Source organism: Polistes dominula, unplaced genomic scaffold (assembly GCF_049000335.1).
Source record: "Polistes dominula isolate Pdom_NZ unplaced genomic scaffold, Pdom_raw_medaka contig_77, whole genome shotgun sequence".
In the NCBI taxonomy this organism is placed as follows: Eukaryota; Metazoa; Arthropoda; class Insecta; order Hymenoptera; family Vespidae; genus Polistes; species Polistes dominula.
The window spans coordinates 6,556,541-6,581,557 of NW_028301152.1; the positions used below are offsets into that span (position 1 = coordinate 6,556,541).

A 25,017-nucleotide genomic window follows, 5' to 3' on the forward strand; every position below is an offset into this window, starting at 1 on the left:
ACGCTGATTAATTCCTTGCACATTCGCGTTGAGACTACTATCGTCTTACGCGCGCGTAAAATTTCCTTGTTCTCTTTTAGACCACAACCGATGCCTTTATTCATTCTCTTTATTATTATTATTATTTTTTTTATTTAAATATAATTCAGCGCAATTTTCGATAAACCAATTTTTTTTCTTTTCGTTATTATTTTTTTTCTTTTTCTTCTAACTTATATTATTCAAAATAGATTTACATTAAATTTTTATTCCAATAGATATCTGATTATTATGTAAGACTATTGTGACGTAATAATATATACATATATATATATATATATATATATATATATATATATATATATATATATGTATATATATATGTAGATAATCCGGATATTGTATAGAATACCTAGAAGGTTTTGATCAATCTAAAATATATGCTATAGTTGGTTATGTTTAAAGTACAAAGGAAAGGAAGTTATTTTTAAAGTTCGTATCAATGAAACAAATCTTAAAAATACCTCAAAGCAAACCTTAAAGAAATAAACTGAAAAAGGCGTTGTCATGAAAAAAAAATATTTAGAAAAATATTGAAAAAAAATCCTGACAAAACTTGAGTAGGGTAGGACATACCCCATTGAAGCATATATTCTAGATTGATCAAAAACATTTTGGTATTCCATAGATTAACCAAACAATATTCAAAAGAAACCATGTTACTTATTAGAATTTCTATAGAATGCCAGAGAAAATTCTGTATATTGAAACCATAACATAATATATACCTAAACCTCTTTCAAAATTGATTAGTTCTTAAAACCTATAAAATGAGGAAAAGAAAACTACTATTTCTGCACACATAATTTGTTTTGTATTTTTGTTTAATATTTGTCAAAATGAAATAATGCATTTTCTTAACTAAAATTCAATTTGTTTTTAAAAAGACCATAGGAAAAGAAACTTGTAACCTTAACAAATTCAAATTCATAAATTATAATGTAACACCATCTATTTTGTATATTACCAGAACCAAGTTACTAAGATAACCTTAAATAATAAATCCCTAAATTGACAATAAATTATTATAAATACTCTATCTTTTAAGTTAAAGACAATCAAATAAAATAAATAAATTTTTATTTAAATCGGTTAAATAGTTTCGATGGTTATCGCAGACAAACAATTATACTAAAAAACATAATATAATGTAATATATTAAGTTGGCAACTAAGTCATTGCTGATTTTAAAAGGCCACCTATCAACAAAATCCGCAATCGTTTACTTGCCAACCCAATAATTTATAACTATTGTTAATAAAGTAAAATAATAATAATATACAATAATTTCTAAGAATTTAAATTAAAAATAAATTACCGTAATATTCTAAACTTTTTCTTTTATTATTTTATATATATAAAATAAAGTATTAGCTTTGAACGTGTCGGTGATTATAATACTATTAAACTCTGGCATTTTTCCAATAAAAACGTAATAGCTTATATTCCTTTAAAACGTACACGTTGCATTGCGTTGCAGTTTGTCGTTTCATTGACTCGAATTCGATGAATCGATTGGATCTGGCATTGCATTGCATTCACTACTAGCGTACTTAATGAACGAACGAACGAACACGGATTTAATATCGATCAGGAAAACTTGGTATAACGTAAGGAAGGAGGAGATTCTTAGTAAACGATGACGTTTTGTGCTGTGAAGGAAAGGAAAGGGAAGAGGAGGGAAGGAAAACGAAGAGTTCATTGATAAAAGTCACCATGAAAGAGTGTTCTTCTCGTTCTTAGAAAAAGCACTTAAGACATTTTATTTTTTATTTTGTTTTCCTTTACTTATTCCCTTTACAACTTTTTTCTTTCTTTTTATATATATACCTACTCTTGAGTATAGAAGCATGAATAATAACCCATAAATGTTTTTAATACTCATCATTCATCTTGCTAACCCTTGAATAATATAATATATCGTTGGTAACGCGTTCGATGAAACTTAAATTAACGCAGATCGTTAAATTAGTCACGATACTTCGTGATAATAGAATTTTTTCGAGGTCATTTCCCTTTTGATCTCCAACTCCTTCTCCCCGTCCTCTTTTCCTTTCCATTTCTGTTATTTTCTTTTCCATCCTTTGTAATCGACCGATCATAGGGTCGATTAAATCGACCTTAATCGCTACGGTCAAAAGTGAAAAGAAAAAGTTAGCGATTACGATAATGGGAAAAGAGAAAGATAGAGAGAAAGAGAAAAAGAGAGAGTGAGAAAGAAAGAGAAAGGGAGAGAAACGTTAGTTTAGAATTTTCATCGGATCACATACTCCCACGCAATTGCGTACTCGATGATAAATCGTACGAGGATAAATAGAAAAGTGGGTGCTGGCTATTTGGCGCCAGCTTAGTTGGCTTTTATTGGGCCAAGAGAAAGAGAGAAATAAAGAGATAGAAAGAGAGAGAGAAGAGAATGATCGATCACCGTCAGTGTTCGTTCTTCTATTTTCGAGTTCACGACAACTGCATTCCAACAAGTATAACTTCTATCGTGAGTACAACTCTCGTGACTTCTACTTTTATTTCTTTCATCATTACCCTCTTTATAATATCTCTCTTATTATAGTTTTATTTAATATTTATTAAATATTTTAATTTATTCAAACCGGTCACGTGACTTTCGATTTCTAATTTTTGTTTCTCCTTAGTAATTATAGTTAATAATATGGTTACAACAATAATATTTTACGAAAATAATAATATTCGATGATATATTGAATTTTTGTTTAATTTACGGTAATATACGAAACAGTTACTTGAAGTTAAAGAGAAAAAAATATATAAAAAGAAAGTACATAAACGAAAGAAAAAAAGAAAAAAAAAAGAAAAAGAAAAGAATGAAAAACTTTAGGACTTAGGAGTAGCACACGATCTTGACGACCAGTTTTTCAACCATCAAATTACAACACGATGCGTCGTTGTAGTCGAACACGTCGCGCGTACCGTGTGATCGCTATGCAACAAGTTAATACAGGAAATTGCAAAGTATCAACGCGTTGTATCGACTTGTTTGTCGCGTTTATGGCAACGAGCCTGATTAGGTTTAACGATTTGTTCGTTCGCGCTCACTCACACCTTACGAGATGTGATTATCGCTCGTAAATATGCAAAAGGAAAAAAAAATAAGAATTTTTCGATTTAAAAATTAATGGAAACAAATAATAATCAACGTGAAAAAAAAGAAAAAAAGAAAATGTGAAAACGATTTTCAAAGTACGGCGCCATGAGCTCTCTCTCTTTCTCTCTCTGTCTCTTTCTTTCTCACTTATGGTATCATGGGCTTAGGCCAAGGAAGACTCTACTTTCTTGGAAGTGTGCCAAAGAATTCGTGCGTGCATTTTTCCATTCATAACCGCGAAATCTATATTTGGGTCAGACATATCGAGCAAATTCGTGGCGCGATGTTATTTTAAGATCGAACCGGAGTACCGTGTCAGTTGGCTCGTTAAATTCATTCCTTCGTTTTTCAACCCTTTTCTTTTTATTCTTATTCTTCTTTTTCTTCTTCTTCGTCTTAATTAACGATTAGAGTGAAACGATAATAATCCTCTTTACGTTTCGTCATAATCAGATTATTCTTTTTCTTGATAAATAATTAATTAATTTTATTTTGTTAGAATGTGAAAATTAATACAATTATTATTGAACAATGTTGATAAAAAAATGTTATAAAAAAACAAAGTAATACTGATTAAAAAAAAAAATAGAAGAATCTTAATGATAAGTCTTTTAAAAAATTGTATTAGAAAGGCAAACATCATTAAAATCTTTAATTTAATTATCTCTGTATTAAAATATATTAGATTAGATGTTTACAATATAATAAATATATATATATATATATATCTTTATATATATTTTATATATTTAAAAAAATAAATAATTTTGTTTTAATCATACGATAAAAATGAAATAGGGAAAATAATTTGACACTAAAAATCAAATCGGTTTACTAAGTTGTTACATATATATTCTCGAAGAAAAACGGCTCTAATAATACAAAAAAAAAGAAAAATATTAAAAGAAGGAAAAATAATACAAATATTATTTGACAATGTTAAAATAATAAAAAAATAAAATAATATTACTTAAAAAAAAAAAAATATAAAAATCTTAAAGTGGTGTCTTTAAAGAATTGTATTAGAAATGCAAACGACTGTTAATTTAATTATCTTTGTATAAATATATTTTTAAAAATAAATTAATTATATATGAAAAATATATATCTCATATATATAAAATTATAAATGATTTGTTTTAAGAATACAATAAAAATGAAATAGAAAATAATTTGACACTAAAAACCAAATCAATTTACAAAGATGTTATATACACATCCTCGAAGAAAATCAGCTCTGATAATACCAAAAGAAAGAAAATAATAAAAAAAGGAAAACAAAAATGGCAAAAAAGGGAATGATCATCATGTTCGTGATGGACGTGCACGCAACGGTAAATTAAATCCATTGGCCGACTATTCAAAGTATTCTTTCAAAATATGAGCGGAATTCCGAGCTCGCTTGTTTATGCATTTGCACTTTCGCGCTCGCAAATGAAGTTGCAGATTAAGAGCTGTGCGAGAAAGAGAAAAAGAACAGAAAAAAAGAAAAAGAGAGAACACAAGTGGTGCGGTGAAAGGGAACGGACGATTGAAATTCCTTTAACACGGTTGTGCTCCGGTGTTCGCACTTTTGACAAATATCACGGAACGTAAGCGGACTAGTACGAGCTTAAGTGGCCTCTTGTTGATACGATCCTTGCCAGGATGGGATGGAGCATTTGACACGTGGTATTCCCTAATTGTCTAAGCTATATTTCACCATCTAAAATCGTCTTACAGGGATACAAGGTATGCGAGTACGTTGTATGTTATGAAAAGCATTTCCTCCTACGTTGAGACGTCTTAAAAGATTTACGATTTCTCAAATTTTATCAGAATAAAAAGAAGAAGAAGAAGAAGAAGAAGAAGAAGAAGAGACCCACGTACGAGTATTGCAAACAAAAACAAAAACAAAAATAAAAGAAGAAAGATAATAAAAAGGATTAATCGTGAGATAGGTAATATATTTCTTTCTCTCTCTTTCTTTCTATCTCTTTGTCACAGTGTAAAGAAAAATAAAAGGGATAGAAAGAAAGAAAGAGATAGAGTATCTCACCTGTGAACCAAGACGATATCCTGATCCACGTAAAAGCTGGTCGTTGTCGTCTAGACTTCACGAGTTTATCCAAAACATTGTAAGTGCCTTCTCATGTAAGGAATAATATTTTACTCGATGCTTAAAGTACCCGGCATCATCAAGTACGTGGAGATCGCTTATTTATAGAATACGCTAATGGAACGACATCGCACCTGCGTTATAAGTATATATGCAAGTATGTATACGTATATATACATATACATATACATATTTGTAAATCAAAAGTTTATATATTATATTTTTTTTATTCGGTTAATAATTTTTTAGGTTATGTTTAATCTCTCTTACGAATATTTTTTGTCATCTAATATTATTAATATAATGTTAAAATATTGAAGAAGACTTCATACCGATGTAAGACAAGAAAAATAAAAATAAAGCTCGTTTGAAAGATTGCAAAATTACGCGAGAACTTCTCTCTCTTTTTCAACGTGTGCATCGAGATTATTCACATATCTCTCAAAGTAACAAGCGTGTTATCTTATCGTATCTAGATAAACTCTCGCACCGTTCCTTATCGAACATTCGTTGAATAGCTGATAAAGTATGACAAAGGTCGTTGCGAACCGGTATATGGAGGATTACGTCGTTGTTTTGCTTTTATTCAATACAAAGAAACTTTCTTTCAATTTTTACGAGGTAGAAAAAAATACAAAAAAATTATGATGAAACATAAAAAAGTTTGGTATGACTTTTAATATTACGATGATATCGTTATGAAAGATTGAAATATCGTATGGAAAGTCTTCAAATAATAACTTCTCTTACGTATTCTTTGAAATTTTATGTAAATGTCTGACAAACATTTTCTTAGCCTTATTTTCCTAAGTCTATTTTATTAAAACATTTCATCACGTACCGATCTTTTTATTTTTCTTTTTTTCCTCTCTTTCTATTCTGACATTATATCTCTGCACGGATACACACACTTTCCTTTCAAGATTAGGGTTAACAACATTTGAATACTCGTTTGAAGGATTAGCATAAAATATATCCAAGTGTAAAGATAAATTATTATTTTATACGACGAAATAATAATTTAACTATTTAATTTCTTATATGCATAAAATATTTATATATGAGTTGAGTTTTAGTTACAAAAAAAAAATTAAATGTTGTAAAAGAATAAATATAAAATGATTTTTTTCTTTTAGTTTTTTTAAACGAAAGAGTAATATTTATTTTATTACATTCTTCCTTCTAGAATAAATTATTAAATAAAACTTAAGAGACGGAATAAGTGTCATGAGGATGGGGAAAATATGATACTGTTGACAACCCTATTCGAAATACGTCATCTTCTGGTAATATTTTTCGATTTGCCTCAGTAACTGTGTCTCGACAAATTATTCGCACGATTTTCACAAAAGACGAGAATGCACGAGATAGATCGTTGCATAACCACGAGTTGGTGGTTTGGTGTTGGTGGTAATCTTTCCGTCGTGTTGGAGGAAGACAATGAAGAAATAGAAGTTGAAGAAGAAGAAGAAGTAGAAGAAATAGAAGAAAAAGAAGAAACCAAAGAGGAAGAGTAAAATATGTAAATGTACGAGATATATGTATGTATGTATGTGTGTGTATATGACGATATATTTAATCTTTTACTTCATATTCTTCATCTTTATCATTGTCATCTTTCTCTCTCTCTCATCTAATAGAATATTTTATTAATACTCGTTCTCCTTGGTTCACCCATACCGATCACTTCGATAATCGATAAATACTACTATTACACACATACACGTATGAGTTTAATACCTACGCGAATAATTTTGCTAATTTCATACAAATCTCTTATCACAAATCGTTTCTCTCTCTCTAACTTACTTTTTCTTATTTTTATTTCTTTTATAATTTTATTTCAAAAAGCGAAAATGGTTCCTTTAAATCACTTGCGGTGTCGAAGAATTTTCCGTCGTGCGTGCCACGCACGTAGTTTTTGTTTCTGTGCCATTGAATTACGACGTGCATAGCACGTTTAAATATAAATATAAAAATATATTTTTTTATTGGTTTTTATTTATCGTAAATATTAGAAATTAAATGACCAAACCTTTTTTTTATTATCATCAATAAAAAGAACTTTAACGTTTCGTCGTTCTCCTCGATTCGAATATAATCGACTAATCGACTTAATACTTGCAAATAGTGACGGTTGTCTTCCGATCGATTTTCTTTCTTTATATATAGATATATATATTTTTTTTAGGGTATTATTTCTTTCAAATGGGACGCGGGGCACGCGGCTCAATTTTACACACCCGTCTAAAGTTTATATATATATATATATTATTGTCAAGAATTCACGTTCGCGAGCGTATAATTGCAGACTCGTTCAACCGGGAATTTCACCGACAAGGCCACGGATCAATGATGATAAATGATAATATAAAACGACTTTTTATTGACAAGTCGAAATATAAATCGCTGAGAGAGTAAAGATGTTTTTTAATAATAGAAAATATACAATCACGATTACATTTTATTGAAAAATACGAACGAATCGTGAGATAAGATATTTTTTTTAAAAGAATTTTATCGATGAAAAAATCATATAAATAAGCACACATACGTTTATATATATATATAGTAAGAAAGAAAAGGGATTTTATTTTTGTGAAAAAAAAAAATTCTTTTCCGAGATGGTAGAAACGACTCCCTCGACGTTGGCTACAAAAATATTTTCTGCTAAGAAACACCCCATAGAGACGAGTATCTTGTTCGAGAATTCCTTAACCAACACGAGTCTCTGAATTTACAAATTCCCCTTTCCCCTTTCCCTTTTCTCTTCTTTCTGTCGGCACGTGTTCGCACTATCGTTGTTCGTAAATATATACGTTCGTTAATCTTTTTTAAGAAAGACCCGTCGTCGTGTATCGTTCCTACGAGAAAGGACAGATTTGTTCAAATGTCTTCTAATCTTTTAAGATTATCTTTTTTTTTCTCGAATTGTCAAAGAAACCATCAGTCGTGTCGTATGGTACGGTTACAGAGATTATTTTCATTTTATTTTAAGGTGCTATATAATTATTTACAAAAGAATTAAATTACTGCATTTTTAATGTAATGAAAATTGCATTTAATAAAATATCGCTTGTATGATTAAAAAAAGCTTGTAGTTTTTAATGCATTTGCAAAAGAGGGTAAGTTTGTTTTGTGTTAAATTTTTTTGGCAGCAACTAAAGATTAAAAAACAACGAAATTATTTTTAATTACAAAATACAATTGCAACGTGAATTATATTTATTGAATTCAAGGAACATTTAAAAATCCAAATTAAATATTTATAAGATTATATTAATAATAATTTATAATATTAAAATGAAAATGAAATATTTATAATATTATAATAATACTAATTTATAATATTAAAATAAAATCGTATTAGATTTTAAAAAGTTACATAACAAAAAAGTAGGATACGTCTCGCAATACAATGAAATAATTTCACATAACTCCTATTATATTTTTTTATCTAGAAATAATGGTCACCGTAAGTATAATATACCAATGTATATACATATATTATACTGTAAAGCAATTTAAAGCTACTCGAATAGAAATTAATTTCCGTGAAAGCTTAATAATAAGAGTGCATTGAGACGTAAAACAAATTCTCATAAGATTCACAATACATATATCTATATATATATATAAATGTGTTTATGTGTGGGTGGTTTATATAATCATTAAACGAACAGCCGGTAGTATCATAGAATGCATCGCGCGAACGCATTGACTTTTGGCAAAAGAAGAAGGTGTTTACATAACGACGATCTATGTAGGTCGTTGGTATCGGAGTCCAACATGCGGAACAGGTAGATTGAACGCACACGTTGTTAATTCTCTTAGGAAAGACTTATATTAATTCGATTACTTCGTGCCAAAGAATCTCTCTTTTCTCTTCCTCTATTTTTTTACTTATTTTGTCAATTCTCAACGGCACAACGATTATAATAAAGGACACTGTTGCAAAGGAATTTGAAGTACAACATATACCATCGTAATCATCAAACGCATACTCGCATTCCTTACGGCATTTTGCCAAATGCCAACACCACTACTTCCAACAATTTCACGCGAGTTTTTGTCCTTTCACAATCAGACAAACTTCGCGACTTTTACACTCACAGGAATATCGCGAGATAACGTTTTATTTGCACCAACCGTAAGAAGATTGTCGTCGTTGTTACCTCCTTTACACCGTTATCGTCGTGCCATGTTTATTTTTAACGGAACGCTAAGATAGAGATAAGCTTCGTACGAAACGAGGTGCGCTAAATTTTCTATCCCCTTCTCTTACCAACACCCCTCTCACCCTTTCTCACCTAAAGTCACCACTTTCGAGATATTATACACGAAAAATGTTTATCTTCTTTTTTTTTTTCTTACAAACTCCCCCCTTTCTCTCTATTTCTCTTTGTTATCATCGCGTTGTACTCTATTTTTTTATTTTACTAGAAATTACTAAGACAATTCCCTTAGCCACACGTTTAATGTAAATATGAACTAAATCATTTATCTTACGAACAAATATATCGATATGATTTTAATGTATAAAATAATATATTTTTTAAAGATAAACTCACCTTGATATCCAAGTGTGCTACGTTGAGAGAATGCAAGAATGCGATACCATCTAAAATCTGTTTCAATAATCTTGCCACTTGTCGTTCTTCTGGTACCTCATCTCTGTCCAATATCATTTGCAATTCACCTCCAGGTGCTCTATAAAAATTCGAACGATACAAAACAAAAGAAATAAAGCTATCAACAATTTAATAATTCTATTTGACAATGGTTACAATAATAATAATAAAATATATCCACAATATAGTATTACGAATTTGAAAAAATATTTGAAGAAAATCGATCAATGAAACGGATAACGATATACGAATACGTACGCGAGAATCGTGCACGTGCTATTTAGAAAGTTAATACTACGAAATATTCATATTACATCATTATATATACAAAGGTATCATAAATTGGTAACGTTCGTTATGTAATACTAAATATATATATATATGATTGCATTAGAAGTTATTGTTGCACAATGTAATAATGTAAGAGACGCGTATACGAGCCAGTTTATAATGTGTATAGAATTATTATCAAAGAAATAAAAACTAGAAAGAAAAAGATAGACAGATAGAATAAGACAAAAAGAAATAACCGCACGACGACGAGGATGCTTTAATAGAGAGAAGAAGGTACAGTTAGAAGTTAAAGTCCAGTATGTGAAAGTACACACTAAGAAGAAACTTACAATTCCAAGACGAGAACCATCTCGGTATTGGTCTCAAAGACCTGGTGGAGGGAAACGAGACGAGAACAGTGAGCAGCGGCATCCAGCACCGCGACCTCGTGAAGTGCCTCCGCCCTCAATTCCTGAGCACGTCGTCTTTTCCTTAGAAACTTTGCGGCCCATTGCCTACCGCTCGATCTTTCTCGGCATCTTCTCACCGTCGCATATTTGCCCCTGCAAATGATAGACAAAGAAAATTGTACGATTAGTATCATAGTATTTATTATTAAATATTTATATATAATTGATAATTACAAATTAGAATTTATTGTTAATGGTTTATATGATGATTAGAGTTAAATAAGTTTCCATTGTTTATTTATTTATTCATTTTTTTTAATATAAATGTGTGTTATTGTGAAAGTACGAGTTAGAGAATGTCAAATGTGTTGTGTGTGAACATGTGTTCGAACATTTAATATGCTAATTATTATTATTTAATATATAAAATATATAATTAATATATAAAAATAATAGTATAATATATAAAAAATTAATATATAAAAATAATAGTATAATGTATAAAAAATTAATATATCATTTAATATATTTAATTTATAAAATATAATAATAAATAATATAAAAATAATATATATATAATAGTATAATATATAAAAATATAGTAATATATAAAATTAAATTCAAATGTTCATACTTTCATTGACATATTTGGTATGTATGACCATTTCACCATATATAAATATAATATATATATATTTAAATTAATTATTAATTATTTAAAAAAAAAGATATTTTTGTTTATTAGTTACTATTGGATTATGTGGTGAATATAATTTGGAATAAAAAGGAAAAGTAAAAAAGATGATAATTTGTTTCAATTTCATATTGTTCATTTGAAATCTAAATTTAAAAAAAGAAGAAATATTAATAACGAACATTATTTTTTTTTATTATTATTATTATTTTATTCATGGTATAGAATTATGACAATATCATAGCTTGGCTGACGAGGAAGTTCGTGTAAAACGGTTGGAGGTTTGCTTTCACTTATATTTTAAAAGTTGAATATTTTATTTTGAAAGTTTTCTCAAATGCAACCGATTCTATGCAATAATAATCTTAGCCATCATAGAAAGGTGTCTAAATTGAGTATTTACGTCAACCATTGGTGTTCGTAACTCTTCTCTTTTCTTCGATAGAATTATTACGAGAGATTAAAGAATTATCGCTGTTAGATGTGTTGTCTAGCCACAGAAGTTATGTAAGATACAAACGATGTAATGTAAAAATGATCGATCGTCAAAGTTAATAATACGTGTAAACATCTAAGAAATTCAACTGTTCGTTATTTTAAACCATCTTGCATCTTTGTGTAGACTTAACAACGTTTTATTATCAAACGAGACTAGTCTAACGGAGATGTCAACAAAGAAACTCGATGTTGTATCTAACAAGCATGTATATATATGTATATACATACACATATACATACATATACAGGATGATCCATAATACACTTTACCAAATTTATAAATTAAATATTTTTATTACATATCAGTTTGCGTTTCATTTCAACAAAAAAAAAAAGTTTTTATGATAAGTTCAAAACTAACACCACGAATGGTTGAGTATTGTTATTTAAAATAAATACTTTTTTATAGGGTTTTTAGAATATTGTGTAATAGTTAAAATTATTGTAGAAAATTTCAATTTAAAATAAAATAAATAAATTTAAAATAATAAATGATAAATAATATATAATATTACAATATTATATATTTATTATAATATATTAATTATATTATTTTAATTATAATATTATATTATATTAATTGTAATATTAAATTTATAATTATAATTATTTATAAATTATTATAAAGAAAAATAAATTATTTTGTTATTAAACATGACAGATTCTATAAATATCGTTCATTTATTGCATATTTATTATTACAATAAAAGGAATTTGTATACACCTTACTTTATAAACCCATAAACTAATACGCAATTGTGTAAGTTTACAAATGAGTTCAATTCGATCATTGAGATATCGAATACGACATTCTTGAAGTCGATGAACCATGAATAATATCACGAGCTTGGATTATCCTTTCAACTACTACTACTGATTTCTTCTTTCCCTTTGCAATACGATGATCTAAACACAATCTTCTAGAAAGCGAGAACTCGATTCCCTCTCGGCCAATGCACCGGCCGTTTTCTGTGCTCTCGTTCGATTCGATTCTTTCGTACCTAAATTCGAGCATGGGTGAAAGCAACATCGTCGGAGTAACAAAACCAACAACAACAACAACAACGAACGTTCCCTATTACATAAAGTTCTTCTACAACAGTACGAGGAAGTAAGTAAGCCAAGTGTACTAAGTTTGTTTCTATCTGTATATATATGTATATGTGTATTATTTAAGTAAATACATGATTTGTGATTATTACTTCTTGCTTTAGAAGGTAGCAGTTTAATTAAAATATACAGAATCCTCTCACTTTCGTAACTCATTCTTTCCAGATTTTCTAATAAGAAAAAATCTTATTTTTTAATAACTGCAACTTCAGAATGAAAAATATTTGTTAAAATCAGAAGATCGTACCTTCTACTTTATGGAAATATTAAAAATTCCCACTATTTTATTTTAAATTAATAATTAATGATAGAAAATAATATGTATATTTAAATATTAATATTATAATAAAATATAAATTATATTTCAAAATTTAAATATTATAATTTAAATATATAATACAAAAAAAAACAATTGCTACTAAAATAGTTTTATTTATTATTAAAATTAAATTAATTTTTTAGTTAGTTTAATTAGTTTTTAAATTATTGTAATATTTAAAAACGATTAATTTTCATCTCTTCAAGTTATAAACAAAACAAATTATCTATTTTCTTTCTTTCTCTCTTTTATTTTTTTTTTAGAAATGATCGAACATGAGTGTACGCGTAAAATCGATGATACAAAACCGGTTGATCAAAACCATTCATACTCATATATATAAATGCATACGTAATGTCGCGTATTTTTATTTTTTTATAGAAAAATCTTATGTTAATGGCAAAGCGGCAGGCGTGTATAGTTGAAAAGCCCTCCCTCTCCCCTCCCCTTTCCCGATAGATGATAAATAATCAAAGTTCTCTCTCTGTACAATTATTTTCTTCGTGGAAACACACAACAAACGGGTCGTATTAGGATATCCAATGAAAAATGACGGATATTGTCGTCCTTTTTGAAAAGGGGTGAGAAAAGGAATGGAGAGGGGGACAACAGAAAACTCCTCCTAACAAATGACACCGAGAACAGCGCATCTCTTTTAACGCACCGTGTCAAAGTATGCGTCATTAGAGGACCATTGTCCACGTATGTTCGCGGCATTCAACAAAACGACACCGCGAATCGGGAAAAGGAGGGAGGGAGAGAGGGGTGAAGGGGTTGGTTGGAGTTGAATGGGGGAAAAGGAGAAATTCTAAGCCGGTTCATCGACCGGCCATCATGCACACATACATACACACATATACAGGACACACTTCTCCATAATTTCCTTTTTTTCTTCTTTTTTTTTGTTCCCTTCGCGAAGATACTTTGGCACGTTCGGCGAGTTCTATCATTATTTATTACCGTAAAACCCCATAACGAACTAAGAATTTTCTATTAACGCGTTAACTCGTATCATTATATCATTACCCAGGACTAACATTTCATTTTCTCTACTCTGTTTAAGTTTCTTTATGTAATAATTTTGTAAGGATAGTTGTAAAAGGTATGGTATTAGAAGAAGAAGAGGGATAAAAAATATATAGAATTTAAATAAAAATCTAGAATATAATTTTAAACATACATTAGAATAATTTGACGTTCTCTTTGTCAATAGTTTTCACATGGTTTCAAAAAAATTCAAAGAAACTTAAGATAAGTGGTGAGGTCAGTAAAGGAACAATTGATGCAATTGTATTAATTATACGTTGTATATATCATATATATACAATAGTGAAGTAAGGGTTGAAATAACCATCAATCAATTTTGGTTAATAATAACAAGAAAAGAAGAAAAAAAAATTAAAGAAATGTAAATTCATGAATGGCCGTGCCGAGCTGATGCACTCGAAAGGTTTTTGCTGAACTCAATATGCATTACATTGTTGTTTTCATTTCTACCGATTTCTTCTGTTTCGATATTGCTTTTTTCTTTCTTTCTTTCTTTCTTTTTTTCTTTCTCATTTTATATACTGTTATATTATTAATTTATTCTACGGAAGTATACTGTATTATTCGTTGAGAATACAAACGATAGAAAAATAAGTAACTTTCCTTTTGAAACTACTAAAACTATAATTCATTTATAGAATGATAGTACCTATATATATGTTTATCGTAAAAGATTGTAATTGGAGAATGTTAAGATTAACATGGTGAAATGTCAATACGTGCCAAATACGTCAGTGAAAGACCGAATATTTGGGTTCATTCCAATCCATTAATATTTCGGACATTCACCAAACGATCACCATGTGAATCTTGACATTCTCTTCATATACATTTTTATCTGTGTGGTTATTCTAATTGACAAAAAATAGAGGGTAACACGAAGTTAATATTAAAGTAAGAGAACAGAAAAAAAAATGTGTGTTGAAAGATAATTTCGTTCGTAAACGAGGCGAGCAAAACGTATATTTCGAGCGTTATCTGTGTCGGTCTATCGAAAGAAAGGAAGTCGGAGAGTTGGCGGCCCGCCGTGAGCATCGAGCGTGACGAAAAGATAAAAGAATCGCGAAAGGGAGAAAGAAAGAAAAAGAAAAAGATTAACAGAGTAAGAGAGAGAAAGATGAAACCAACAACCCCGCGAACGATTTTCGATACTTCAAAAGCCAGGTCCTAATCTTCTACGTTCAATTTTGTTTCGTTTTTTCTTTTACTTTTTTCTTTTATTTTTTTCATCGATCTAGAACGTCCAATGAAACGAACCCACACACATATACACATACACACATATATAGATATTAGATACAACGTAGCATGTAACAGCTTGCAATTAGAACGTAGATAACAAGTCGATTCGATAAAGACTACCCACGATCGTTCGTTTATTCGCATTTGCCAACCTACATACCTACAGACGAATACTGACTTTCAGTTCTTATCAATAATAATAATATACATATTATTATTATTGTTATTATATATACATTGGTTCTGATACATAGAACATCAGTCATACGAATATTAAATCATTCGACATTTAATTTTTGTTCAATTATCTAACAATTTTTCTTTTTCTTTTTTTTTTTTTGTAATAGATAGGTCATTGACAAACTTTTACCTTTGTCGTTTTCTTTTTAGTACACATTGTATAATTTTTATTTTATTTTATTTTTTAAATCATAGATGTTATACAAATTACTATATTGTATATCGTTTATGTGTTTTTAATTGTATTGTCAACGTTATTGTCAGGTTTTGTTGTTTTTTTTTTTGAGCATTTGCAATCAAAGGGGTTAAAAGTTTTGTATATATGCAACTAAATGCTATTAACATAACATAACATAACATATACTAAACACTCTATTATATAAGATTTCAAATAAAAAATAAAAAAATAAAAAATATAAATATAAGTATTCAAAAACGCGTAGCAACCAACCATAATAAAAAGATCCACGTTAATGGTGTTGTTTATTTTTTTTAAATAATATTAATAAAAGATAGTCCACATTAAATTGTTCTCGATACGAAAAAAAGTGGATTGATATTTTTCGAAATTTTCTACAATAAAAAATGAAAGTGTGATTACATGTGCATATTAAGGTACGTTCAATATAAGTTTGTGTTTACGTAAAAACGATTATAGATAAGGGGAATAATTTGTTTTTTGAAGAAGAAAGAGAAAGAGAGAAGGAAAGAAAAAGAAAATGAAAAAAGAGGATAATATTAAGGAAGTTGGACATAACCAACCAACACAACAGGGCGAAACACTTTAGTACGCGAAAGATTGTACATACTACTACACTTTGAAAGATCTTACGGGGATCTACACGGTGTCTTGCTTTTGCTATGCACGTGATCTCGATTTCCCTGGGTTGTTGAGGGGACTTAGGTCGAACTCCCACGCTCCAAGTTCTATGAGTTTGTTCTTCGTCAAGTCTCTTTTTACTACTTTCTCACTCACTCTTCTTTTATTTTACATTAGACTCTCTCTCTCTCCCTCTCTTTCTTTCTTTCACTCATAAACTCGAAGATGTGACGAAGGGAACGGGCGGCTAGATCAGAGAGATCGAGCATCTCTCTTGTGGCTGATTGCGTTCGAAAATCGCAACGTAAGAGAGACCTCTTCTATCTTTTATTCTTCTATATATATGTAAATACAATGACGTATCTAATTAAATTCGAGCCCCCTAAGTAATTAAACATTTTTAAATTGTCGAGAATGCAAATTAAAGAAAAGAAAAATTATTTCCAAATTATTTCAATTTACATAAATTAATTTGGTAAATTAATATAAATTTACATAATTATTTTATACATATATTATATATTATATATTTATTCTATAAAAATAATAGATTGTTAGATCGTTATATAATAAATAATAAAATAATATAAAATAAAATAATAAAATAATATAAAATAATAAAGATCTATATATATATATATATATATTATTTTTTATTTTATTTTATTTTATTATAAATAAAATGTAATTTTTTAATATAATTTTCTACGTAACATTGGAAATGAATTAAATATTTTTAATTTATAAAATTACATATTAATTTATTTTATTGCAATATTGTTGCATGCGTAATATAGATCCCATTATAATATATATCTCACTCTTCCCGTCATGATATATTTAATTTTATTAAAAAAATAAAAACGTTATTTTTATCGAACCCTAATGAAATTTAAAAATCTCGGGAGCCTTACGAAGCTGGGGGATTTCTAGTTTTCTTACAGACTTAATCCGTCACTGCTTAAATACATATCCACGTATACGTACTTATACATTGTACGTATAATAAAACATATAATAAAATAAAAAGAGAGAGAGAGAGAGAGAGAGAGAGAGAGATAAAATAAAGGCTTCTTTTACCTCGGTTATTTTGCGTTTCTAATTCTAAAGCACCACTTTTGTGTCTTTTGTGAATTTAGCGACATGCTCGGACAAGTTTTGTACGGGCTTTGATGATCTTCCGCATTTTGTTTGAACGAGAGAATAAGAAAAAGATCGGTTGGTATTTCTTTTTCATTTAGATAAGCGTGTAATTGATCTTTTTATTTTTCTTCTTTTCCTTCTTCTTTCCATTCTCTTTCTCTCTTCTACTTTTTCTTTGTATAAAGTCAATTTTTAGTATTAATACATACGATGTGCTTCGTACTACTCTCTATGTATTTTGTAATTATAGTAGACAGAGAAAAAGACAGGGCAGCAAAGGAAGAGAGAAAAACTAATTGTAAAAAAAGAAGAACAACAAAAAAAATTGTATAATGTCCGGATACTACCGGAATATACGAAGATTTTGTTATCGTTCCCCACTATCTCTCAAAACATTTAAACGCGTTATGATGTTTTTCCGTTCTCTCGTCGTCAGTGTGTACTTTTTTTCTTCTTCTTCTTCTTCTTCTTCTTCTTCTTCTTCTTCTTCTTATTATTATTATTATTATTATTATTATTATTATTATTATTATTATTATTATTATTATTTAGCCCCCTATAGCACAAGCATAAGGCTATTAACCATCAGTTGCAGTAGAAGCACAGTGCACCTGCGGACAAGGGGTTCTCGTTTTATCGATGAACGAACGTAAAAGAAATTCCTGACAGCGGCTGCCAACGATAACGATCCAACAATCCCTCCTGTTCTTCACCCCCTCTTCCTCCCTTTTCTTCCTTGTGCTTTTAGGAATTAATTACTCTTCAAATTAATGCGTGAAATCTAACTTGTGCGGAATTTGTTTTCTTTTATCTTTCGAAATATGAAAAATAAGTTATTCCGTGTGATGGGTAAATTGAATCTTTTTGACGTGAAAACTTCTTTAGAGTGGGAGTGATTTGAAAAATAAATAAACGCGGTCGGTCAAGACACGGAGCTATGAAACGGCTGCTATACTAAATAATGAGAGAAAAAGAGACAAACATATAGGATTTAGCCTGCGAGAGAATGAGACGGAATATAGCTATTCAATTTTTTCTATTCTCGGTCTTAGTCCAGTCAAAATAGCTCTGAAATCGAAATATGCACCAACGATAAACATCCTACGATTGTCTGATTGATTGATACGGTGTCTATCTACTACTATCGAATTTAACATTCCATTTTTATTGCTTGAATTGGGAAAAGTGTACTTTTTATCAGCTATTCCACCCAGAGACCATACCGGTGATCTTTATTATATATGGTAATAATATTATAATATATAAATCCTACAATTATCTTACTCTTGAAACTGTGCATTCGTCTCATTCTCTCGAAACTTAGATTTTGAAGGTTTAACTTTTAACACGTGTGATCTGCACACATGTTTTTGTTTTTTTCTTTTTGTTTTGTTGGTAATAGATTGATAGATTAAAAATAAAAAAAAAGAGATAATTTTGATAATCTTCGTTGGGATATTACAATCTATTGAAGAGATTCGTATTTCAACTAGATTTGTTTATTATAAAAGATAAAATTGATTTAATTGATAAAGTGATAGTGTTATGTTTATTAGAAAAAAAAAATAGAAGATATAATTACAGACACGATTCTTTTATATATTATTGACTTTGAAAACAATTTTTGTTTAAAAAGTATAAGATATTAACGATATAAGATTAAAGATAACGATGGAAAAATGTAATCTAAAAAAACCTTACGACAGGAAATAATTTATCTTTATTTGGTAAAAAGACTATTATAAGAGAGATACCATAGAAAGTTTAAACATATATATATATATATATATATATATATATATATATATATATATACATAAGTATCGACTAATACAAATAACAACACAAACACAAACATATATTATAAGAATAATAACTATAATAATTTGTTAAATTATTATAAATATAGTAATATAATATATATATTATATATTTTTATATATAACATATAAATATAAATATATATAAATATAGTAAAATATAATATATTATATTTTACTATATTAAGAGAATAAATAATTTTCTTGTAACATTGTATGTGTGTGTGTGTCTATTTAAATATATATACATAAGTATCGACTAATCAACTAACAATACATACACATATATGTATAGGGTGACTTGTAGGAAGAATAAATTATTTTTTTGTAACATTATGTGTGTGTGTGCCTATTTGTTGGGAGTAACATAATAAGGTAACTATTCTGAACGCGCCAATCCGTAAAGTTCATAATCCATTGAAGTATCGCTTCCGTTGATCCTTTCCGAAAGGGAAATTGCAGTTGCAATAGTGCACACGCGCTTTTAAAGAGTAAACGTTGCCGCCACAGCAGCAACTACATGGGGAACATCCTCCTATCGGCATCTTTCACGATCCAGTAGCCTTGAAACACACCGGATACGCCCTCTCATCTTCTTCGTTCGTTCGTTCGCGATCGCTCTTGGCAAAAGCTAAAGGCTTAAGAGGAACGCTTATGAACGCAAAGAAGAATAAAAAGTAAAATAAGACGAAGAAAATGATGAGGAGGCACAGCACGTGACAAAACCTCTCGGCGGTATATTTCTTTGACTATATAACTTCGGTTCGCGTCCTTGCTATTATAACCAACGAAACTAGGTGGTGTCCTTTTTTTCTCAATAATTATTATTGATATATATATATATATATATATATATATATATATATATATATATATATACGTCCTTCGAATTCCACGACCCCCTCCAGCGAAGAAAATCTCATTCGAAAGTCATAGAAATACTAGACTGATTAACGTTTCGCAATAATATTCTGTATTATATGTCGTATATGTCGTATTATATGTATGTATGTTTAGGTGCATGATGCGTGTATCTTTTGTATGAACGTATTTATATATGTATAACGTATATATGTTATACATATACATATGAATCATCATGATTTGGTTTCATATTCCAATAGAGTACAACAATTCGCGGAACATTTACTTCGCGATATATCTTTTCTCGAGTAAGCTCATATCGAAAGTTTGGATCCTTGGAAAGGCACGTCTTGAATAGCAAACGAGATGGACAATCTTTTTTAAAATGTGAATCACATATTTTAAACATCTTCATACAACCGTGACTTACGTTTTAAACCATATCATTTGTTTCATTTCTTTTCTTATTTTTTCATATAATTTTTTAAATATATATTTTTTCAACGAAAAAAAAAAAAAAATGAAAAAATTGATCTCGAATCGATATAATGAAATTTTTCTTAAAGACACTGTGTTCATTTTGTTTCTCCTTTCTTCTTCTGTCATCTTCCGTAAAAAGATTTGTTACTTTGTGTTTTTTTCTTTTTTTTTTTTTTCAAGAAACGCGAGTAGAAAAGAATAATAAAAGTGTTAGTACAGGTAAAGTCAGGTAAACATGATTTTACGGGTTGAAGCGATTGAAAAAAAAAGAAAAAAAAGCAGAGCGGTGGGTCCTTTGAAGGTTGCTTCATTTCTTTGTTCTTTGTTAAGATCATCGAAGTCACGAGTCAGCGGAGTCAAAAGAAGTCAAAGAGATGTGTTGTTGTTGTAGTAGTAGTAGGGAGAAGTCGCGCGAGACTTTTACGATCACTTGAAGGAAACCACGAAGAAAAGTGCATAAGGGAGCGGGGGAGAGGGAGGGGGTAATCTTAGCTATCCAAGGAATATTTTTAAGACTTTAGATCGAACAAAAGTGAAGGAAGTTGAGGTTGGGGTAAATAAGGGGGATGATATCGTTCCGGTTTGATTTCGTTATCGATGATCCATGTAAATGATCCAAATAATTTTTTCTATAATATTATTAAAATATAACTTATTGTCATATGTTTAATATCGATAATTTATAAAAATATATTTTAAAATATTACCCTTTGATCTATTTTTCAGATAAAGTGGATTTTAATTAAATTACACAGTAGATGGGTGTTCTTTCATCCATCAAAAAATCTGTAAAAATTTATTTAAGGGTTTTACTTATTTTTAGAATATTTTCTAATTAGTTTAAATTATTATTAACCATTACAATTTATAAAATAAAAATAATAATTGAAATATGGCAACCAGATTCGACAAGATTCACATTGGCGTACTAAGTTTATAAAAATATAAAAAACACTAAACACGCCATAATAAAGAAGAATTTTCTTTTTTTTTTAATAAACTTTGACAGATTCTTTCGTTAAATAAAAAAAGAAAAAAAAGAAAAAAAAGAAAAGGGCCTTGACCGGTCGCTTTCGTCGTTCCACTGCCTTACTGTCCGCAAATATCTACGCTTTTAAATGTTTATCAAAGCAACAAATACTTTCACGAGTCTCATCGACCCCTTCCCCTTCCTTCCTTCTTTTTCTTCTTCTCTTTCTTTTTTTTTATTCACAAGAAGCCGTCAGGGAGAGTACGTAGAGGCGCTTATTATTATTTGTAAGTTGGCTTCTTCTTTTCCGGAGACTTATTTGAATCTTTAAAACTGCAGTCACGACTTTACCTTAAAGTATCCGAGTATCAATTACCTTACCAGGTTATCTCGAATATTTTTACACGAACAAATTTATAATTTAATATGTGATCTTGAACGTCTCGCACAATAAATATCATTCATTAATCTAATTTCATATTTTCTTCTTGGTTATAATGTAACTTTAACAACATTCAATTTTCTTTACTAGTCGTGTCTCATTTATTCCTTTTGTTAATTTCACTATATAATTTTTATCTTGCGAAAAAGACAAAAAAAGAAAGAAGAGATGAGATAGTTGGAGAAAGAAATCAATGAAGAGAATAACGAAGGTACATTGTATACGTAAATACCTATAGACAGTTAATAACATTCCTGAGAAAGTGTAAAAAAGAAAGTAAAAAAAAAAAACTAATTTTTGAGATGGTAAAAGGTTCTAAGCGAGGCTTAACACGGTAGTTGTTTGGATGCTGTAGAAAGTATACACTTTCACCTCAGCGTCTCTCTCTCTCTCTCTCTTTCATGCACGTTGGGTCCGAATGCGTATGACTTCTTGAGCGCATATTAAAACGTCTTTCCTCGAGTTATAGTCGTTAAACTCGTGTATTCCTTTACTGTTGCACACGTGAACACAACAACAAGAAAAAAAAAGGAGAGACAAAGATACAAATATATATATATATATATATGTGTATATACAGGTGTAGAAAAGGAAGAATAAGGTGAATAATACAAAAGAAAGATATCGAGAGGAACATAATCTCTTTGTCGCGATCTCTTTGATTCTTTCTTGCCCATTTCCCCCTCCCTCTCCACCCACAACCCTCATCTTTTATATTATCTATCTCTTCAATTTACTAAACATGTTTTTTTAATATTAAAACAATTAATCATTGGGCAAAACTTTTGTGACTACAAAAAAAGGGATCTGATAATTCGAATAATCCGGTGAGTTCGATGCTTGAACAAGAACGATCATTTTCCGGTTAAAACAAGTCCCGAACTCGAAAAATAAGCAACAGCTTTGCAATCCTTCGTACGTTTGAAATCCGTTAAAGATAAAGACGACACGACTATTCCATAACGAGATCAGCATTCCTCGATGTCTCGAGGAATCGACACTTTCCAGTCGTCCTACGATCGTCGGCGAAAGTGCCGTATCAGTTTGTCCCAATCGGTTAGTATAAAGGCATCTCACGAACATTACAATTTATAATACCTTTCGTGAGCATAAATTTCTAACAAGTTGTGTGTGTAGGTATATAGAAGATTATTATATATATATATACTATCGAAAATCGTTCAAGGGAATGAACTTTTTTTCTTCCTATAGGGAAAGAAAATCTTGGTTCTTCTCTTACACGTTCGAATACCCTCAAACACACCACTCTTTCCCACGTCACTACTACTAGGTTGCCATGACTAGTCTCTCTCTCTCTCTCTCTTTCTTACATGTTCTAACTATCTGTTCCTCTCTTTTACAAGAGAAGCACGAAATGTACTTGAAACTACTTGGCACGGTCCCATTAAGAGGAAGCGTGCGTTTTACGTAGAAGGGCGGTAGAAGATCAATGACCCAAGGTCAAACAGAGGGTTACGAGAAGTAGAAGACTACTACATCCTTTTACTGAAAGAAAAAGAAAAGAAGATGGAAGAAGAGAGAGAGAGAGAGAGAGAGAGAGAGAGAGAGAGAGAAAGAGACCAGGAAATCGGTCCTAACACCGGGACCAGCGTCCATGTCGTGCAACACGATGTACCCGTCGTTCTTTAAGGCATCCATTAGCTTCCTAACTACTAAACACACTGGATGGTTGGTTGGTTGGTTGGTCGGTCCGACGACCCCTTCGTGAGCTACGTTTGCTTCTGAGCTCGAAAGCGAACACACCACTCTGTTCTCCAGGATGGATCCTCGTCTTCGTTCTCTTCTTGTCCTTTCTTTCTTTTTTTCTTCTTCTTCTTAAAAGAAAAAGAGAGAGGACTCGTTCTTCTTTCTTTTTTTCCCCTTTCTTTCGTATTTCCTCTTCTTCTTATTTTTCTTCGTGTTCTTCTTCTTCTTCTTCTTCTTCTTCTTCTTCTTCTCGCAAAGGTAACAGCAGCAACGTTCAAGGGTCATCGACATCCACGCCGTCCAACGACAACGACGACGACATCATCGTGTTTCGTGTTTGCTTCGGTCATCACATTTACTAGCACGCGTCAGACAATTTCAGATAATATCTAACAATTTGGAAGAAAAAATATCAACACGTTTAGTTATTCGAATAGGGAGATATGATTCTTCTTCCCCGTATGAGAAACCAAAAAAGAGAGAAAGAAAAAAAAAGAAACAGACAAAAAAATGCTCTCTTTGTTCGTTCTACCTCGTTAGGATAAAAGTTTCGTTAAGTGGGAACACATATACGTAATTGGGAGATAAAACTCGAACGAAAAGAAAACGCGGATTGGTCAGAATGAAAAATCCTGTGTGCCGTCGTCCGGTATAGAACGAACACGTTGTTGCACCGCCGACGTTTCTGTTGTGTAATCGGCTAACGAGCAACAAGAACGCAACTGGAACGAATTTCACCGTATAGTTTGTATGGATACATGTTAGCCAGCCGTTGCATTCGTTGCACAATGGATTTGCATCTCGAAAGAGAAAGAGAAAGAGAAAGAGAAAGAGAAAGAGAGAGAGAGAGAGAGAGAGAGAGAGAGAGAGGAGAGTACTGATGAGACCGGACAGGGGGTGAGACGAGTGGTGAAGGGAAAGGGGAGTGCGCAGAAGAGAAAGAGGGTGAGATAGTGATGGGGAAGGGGGTGGGGTGAGGAGGGAAGTCAAATGAAAGAACGGAATATCCAACTTGACGCGTCTCGACATTTATCCGCTAATTTCTTTAATTA

General features: G+C 30.2%; 1 protein-coding gene across 1 annotated transcript in view; it reads right to left on the minus strand.

Annotated features, from left to right (window-relative positions):
• The window catches only part of LOC107064354 (uncharacterized), a 100,756-nt gene that overhangs the window by 17,164 nt on the left and 58,575 nt on the right, over positions 1-25,017 (minus strand). Inside the window, 2 exon segments of the mRNA XM_015316980.2 lie at positions 9,827-9,965; positions 10,510-10,722. Coding sequence (XP_015172466.2) covers positions 9,827-9,965; positions 10,510-10,722 — 352 coding nt within the window.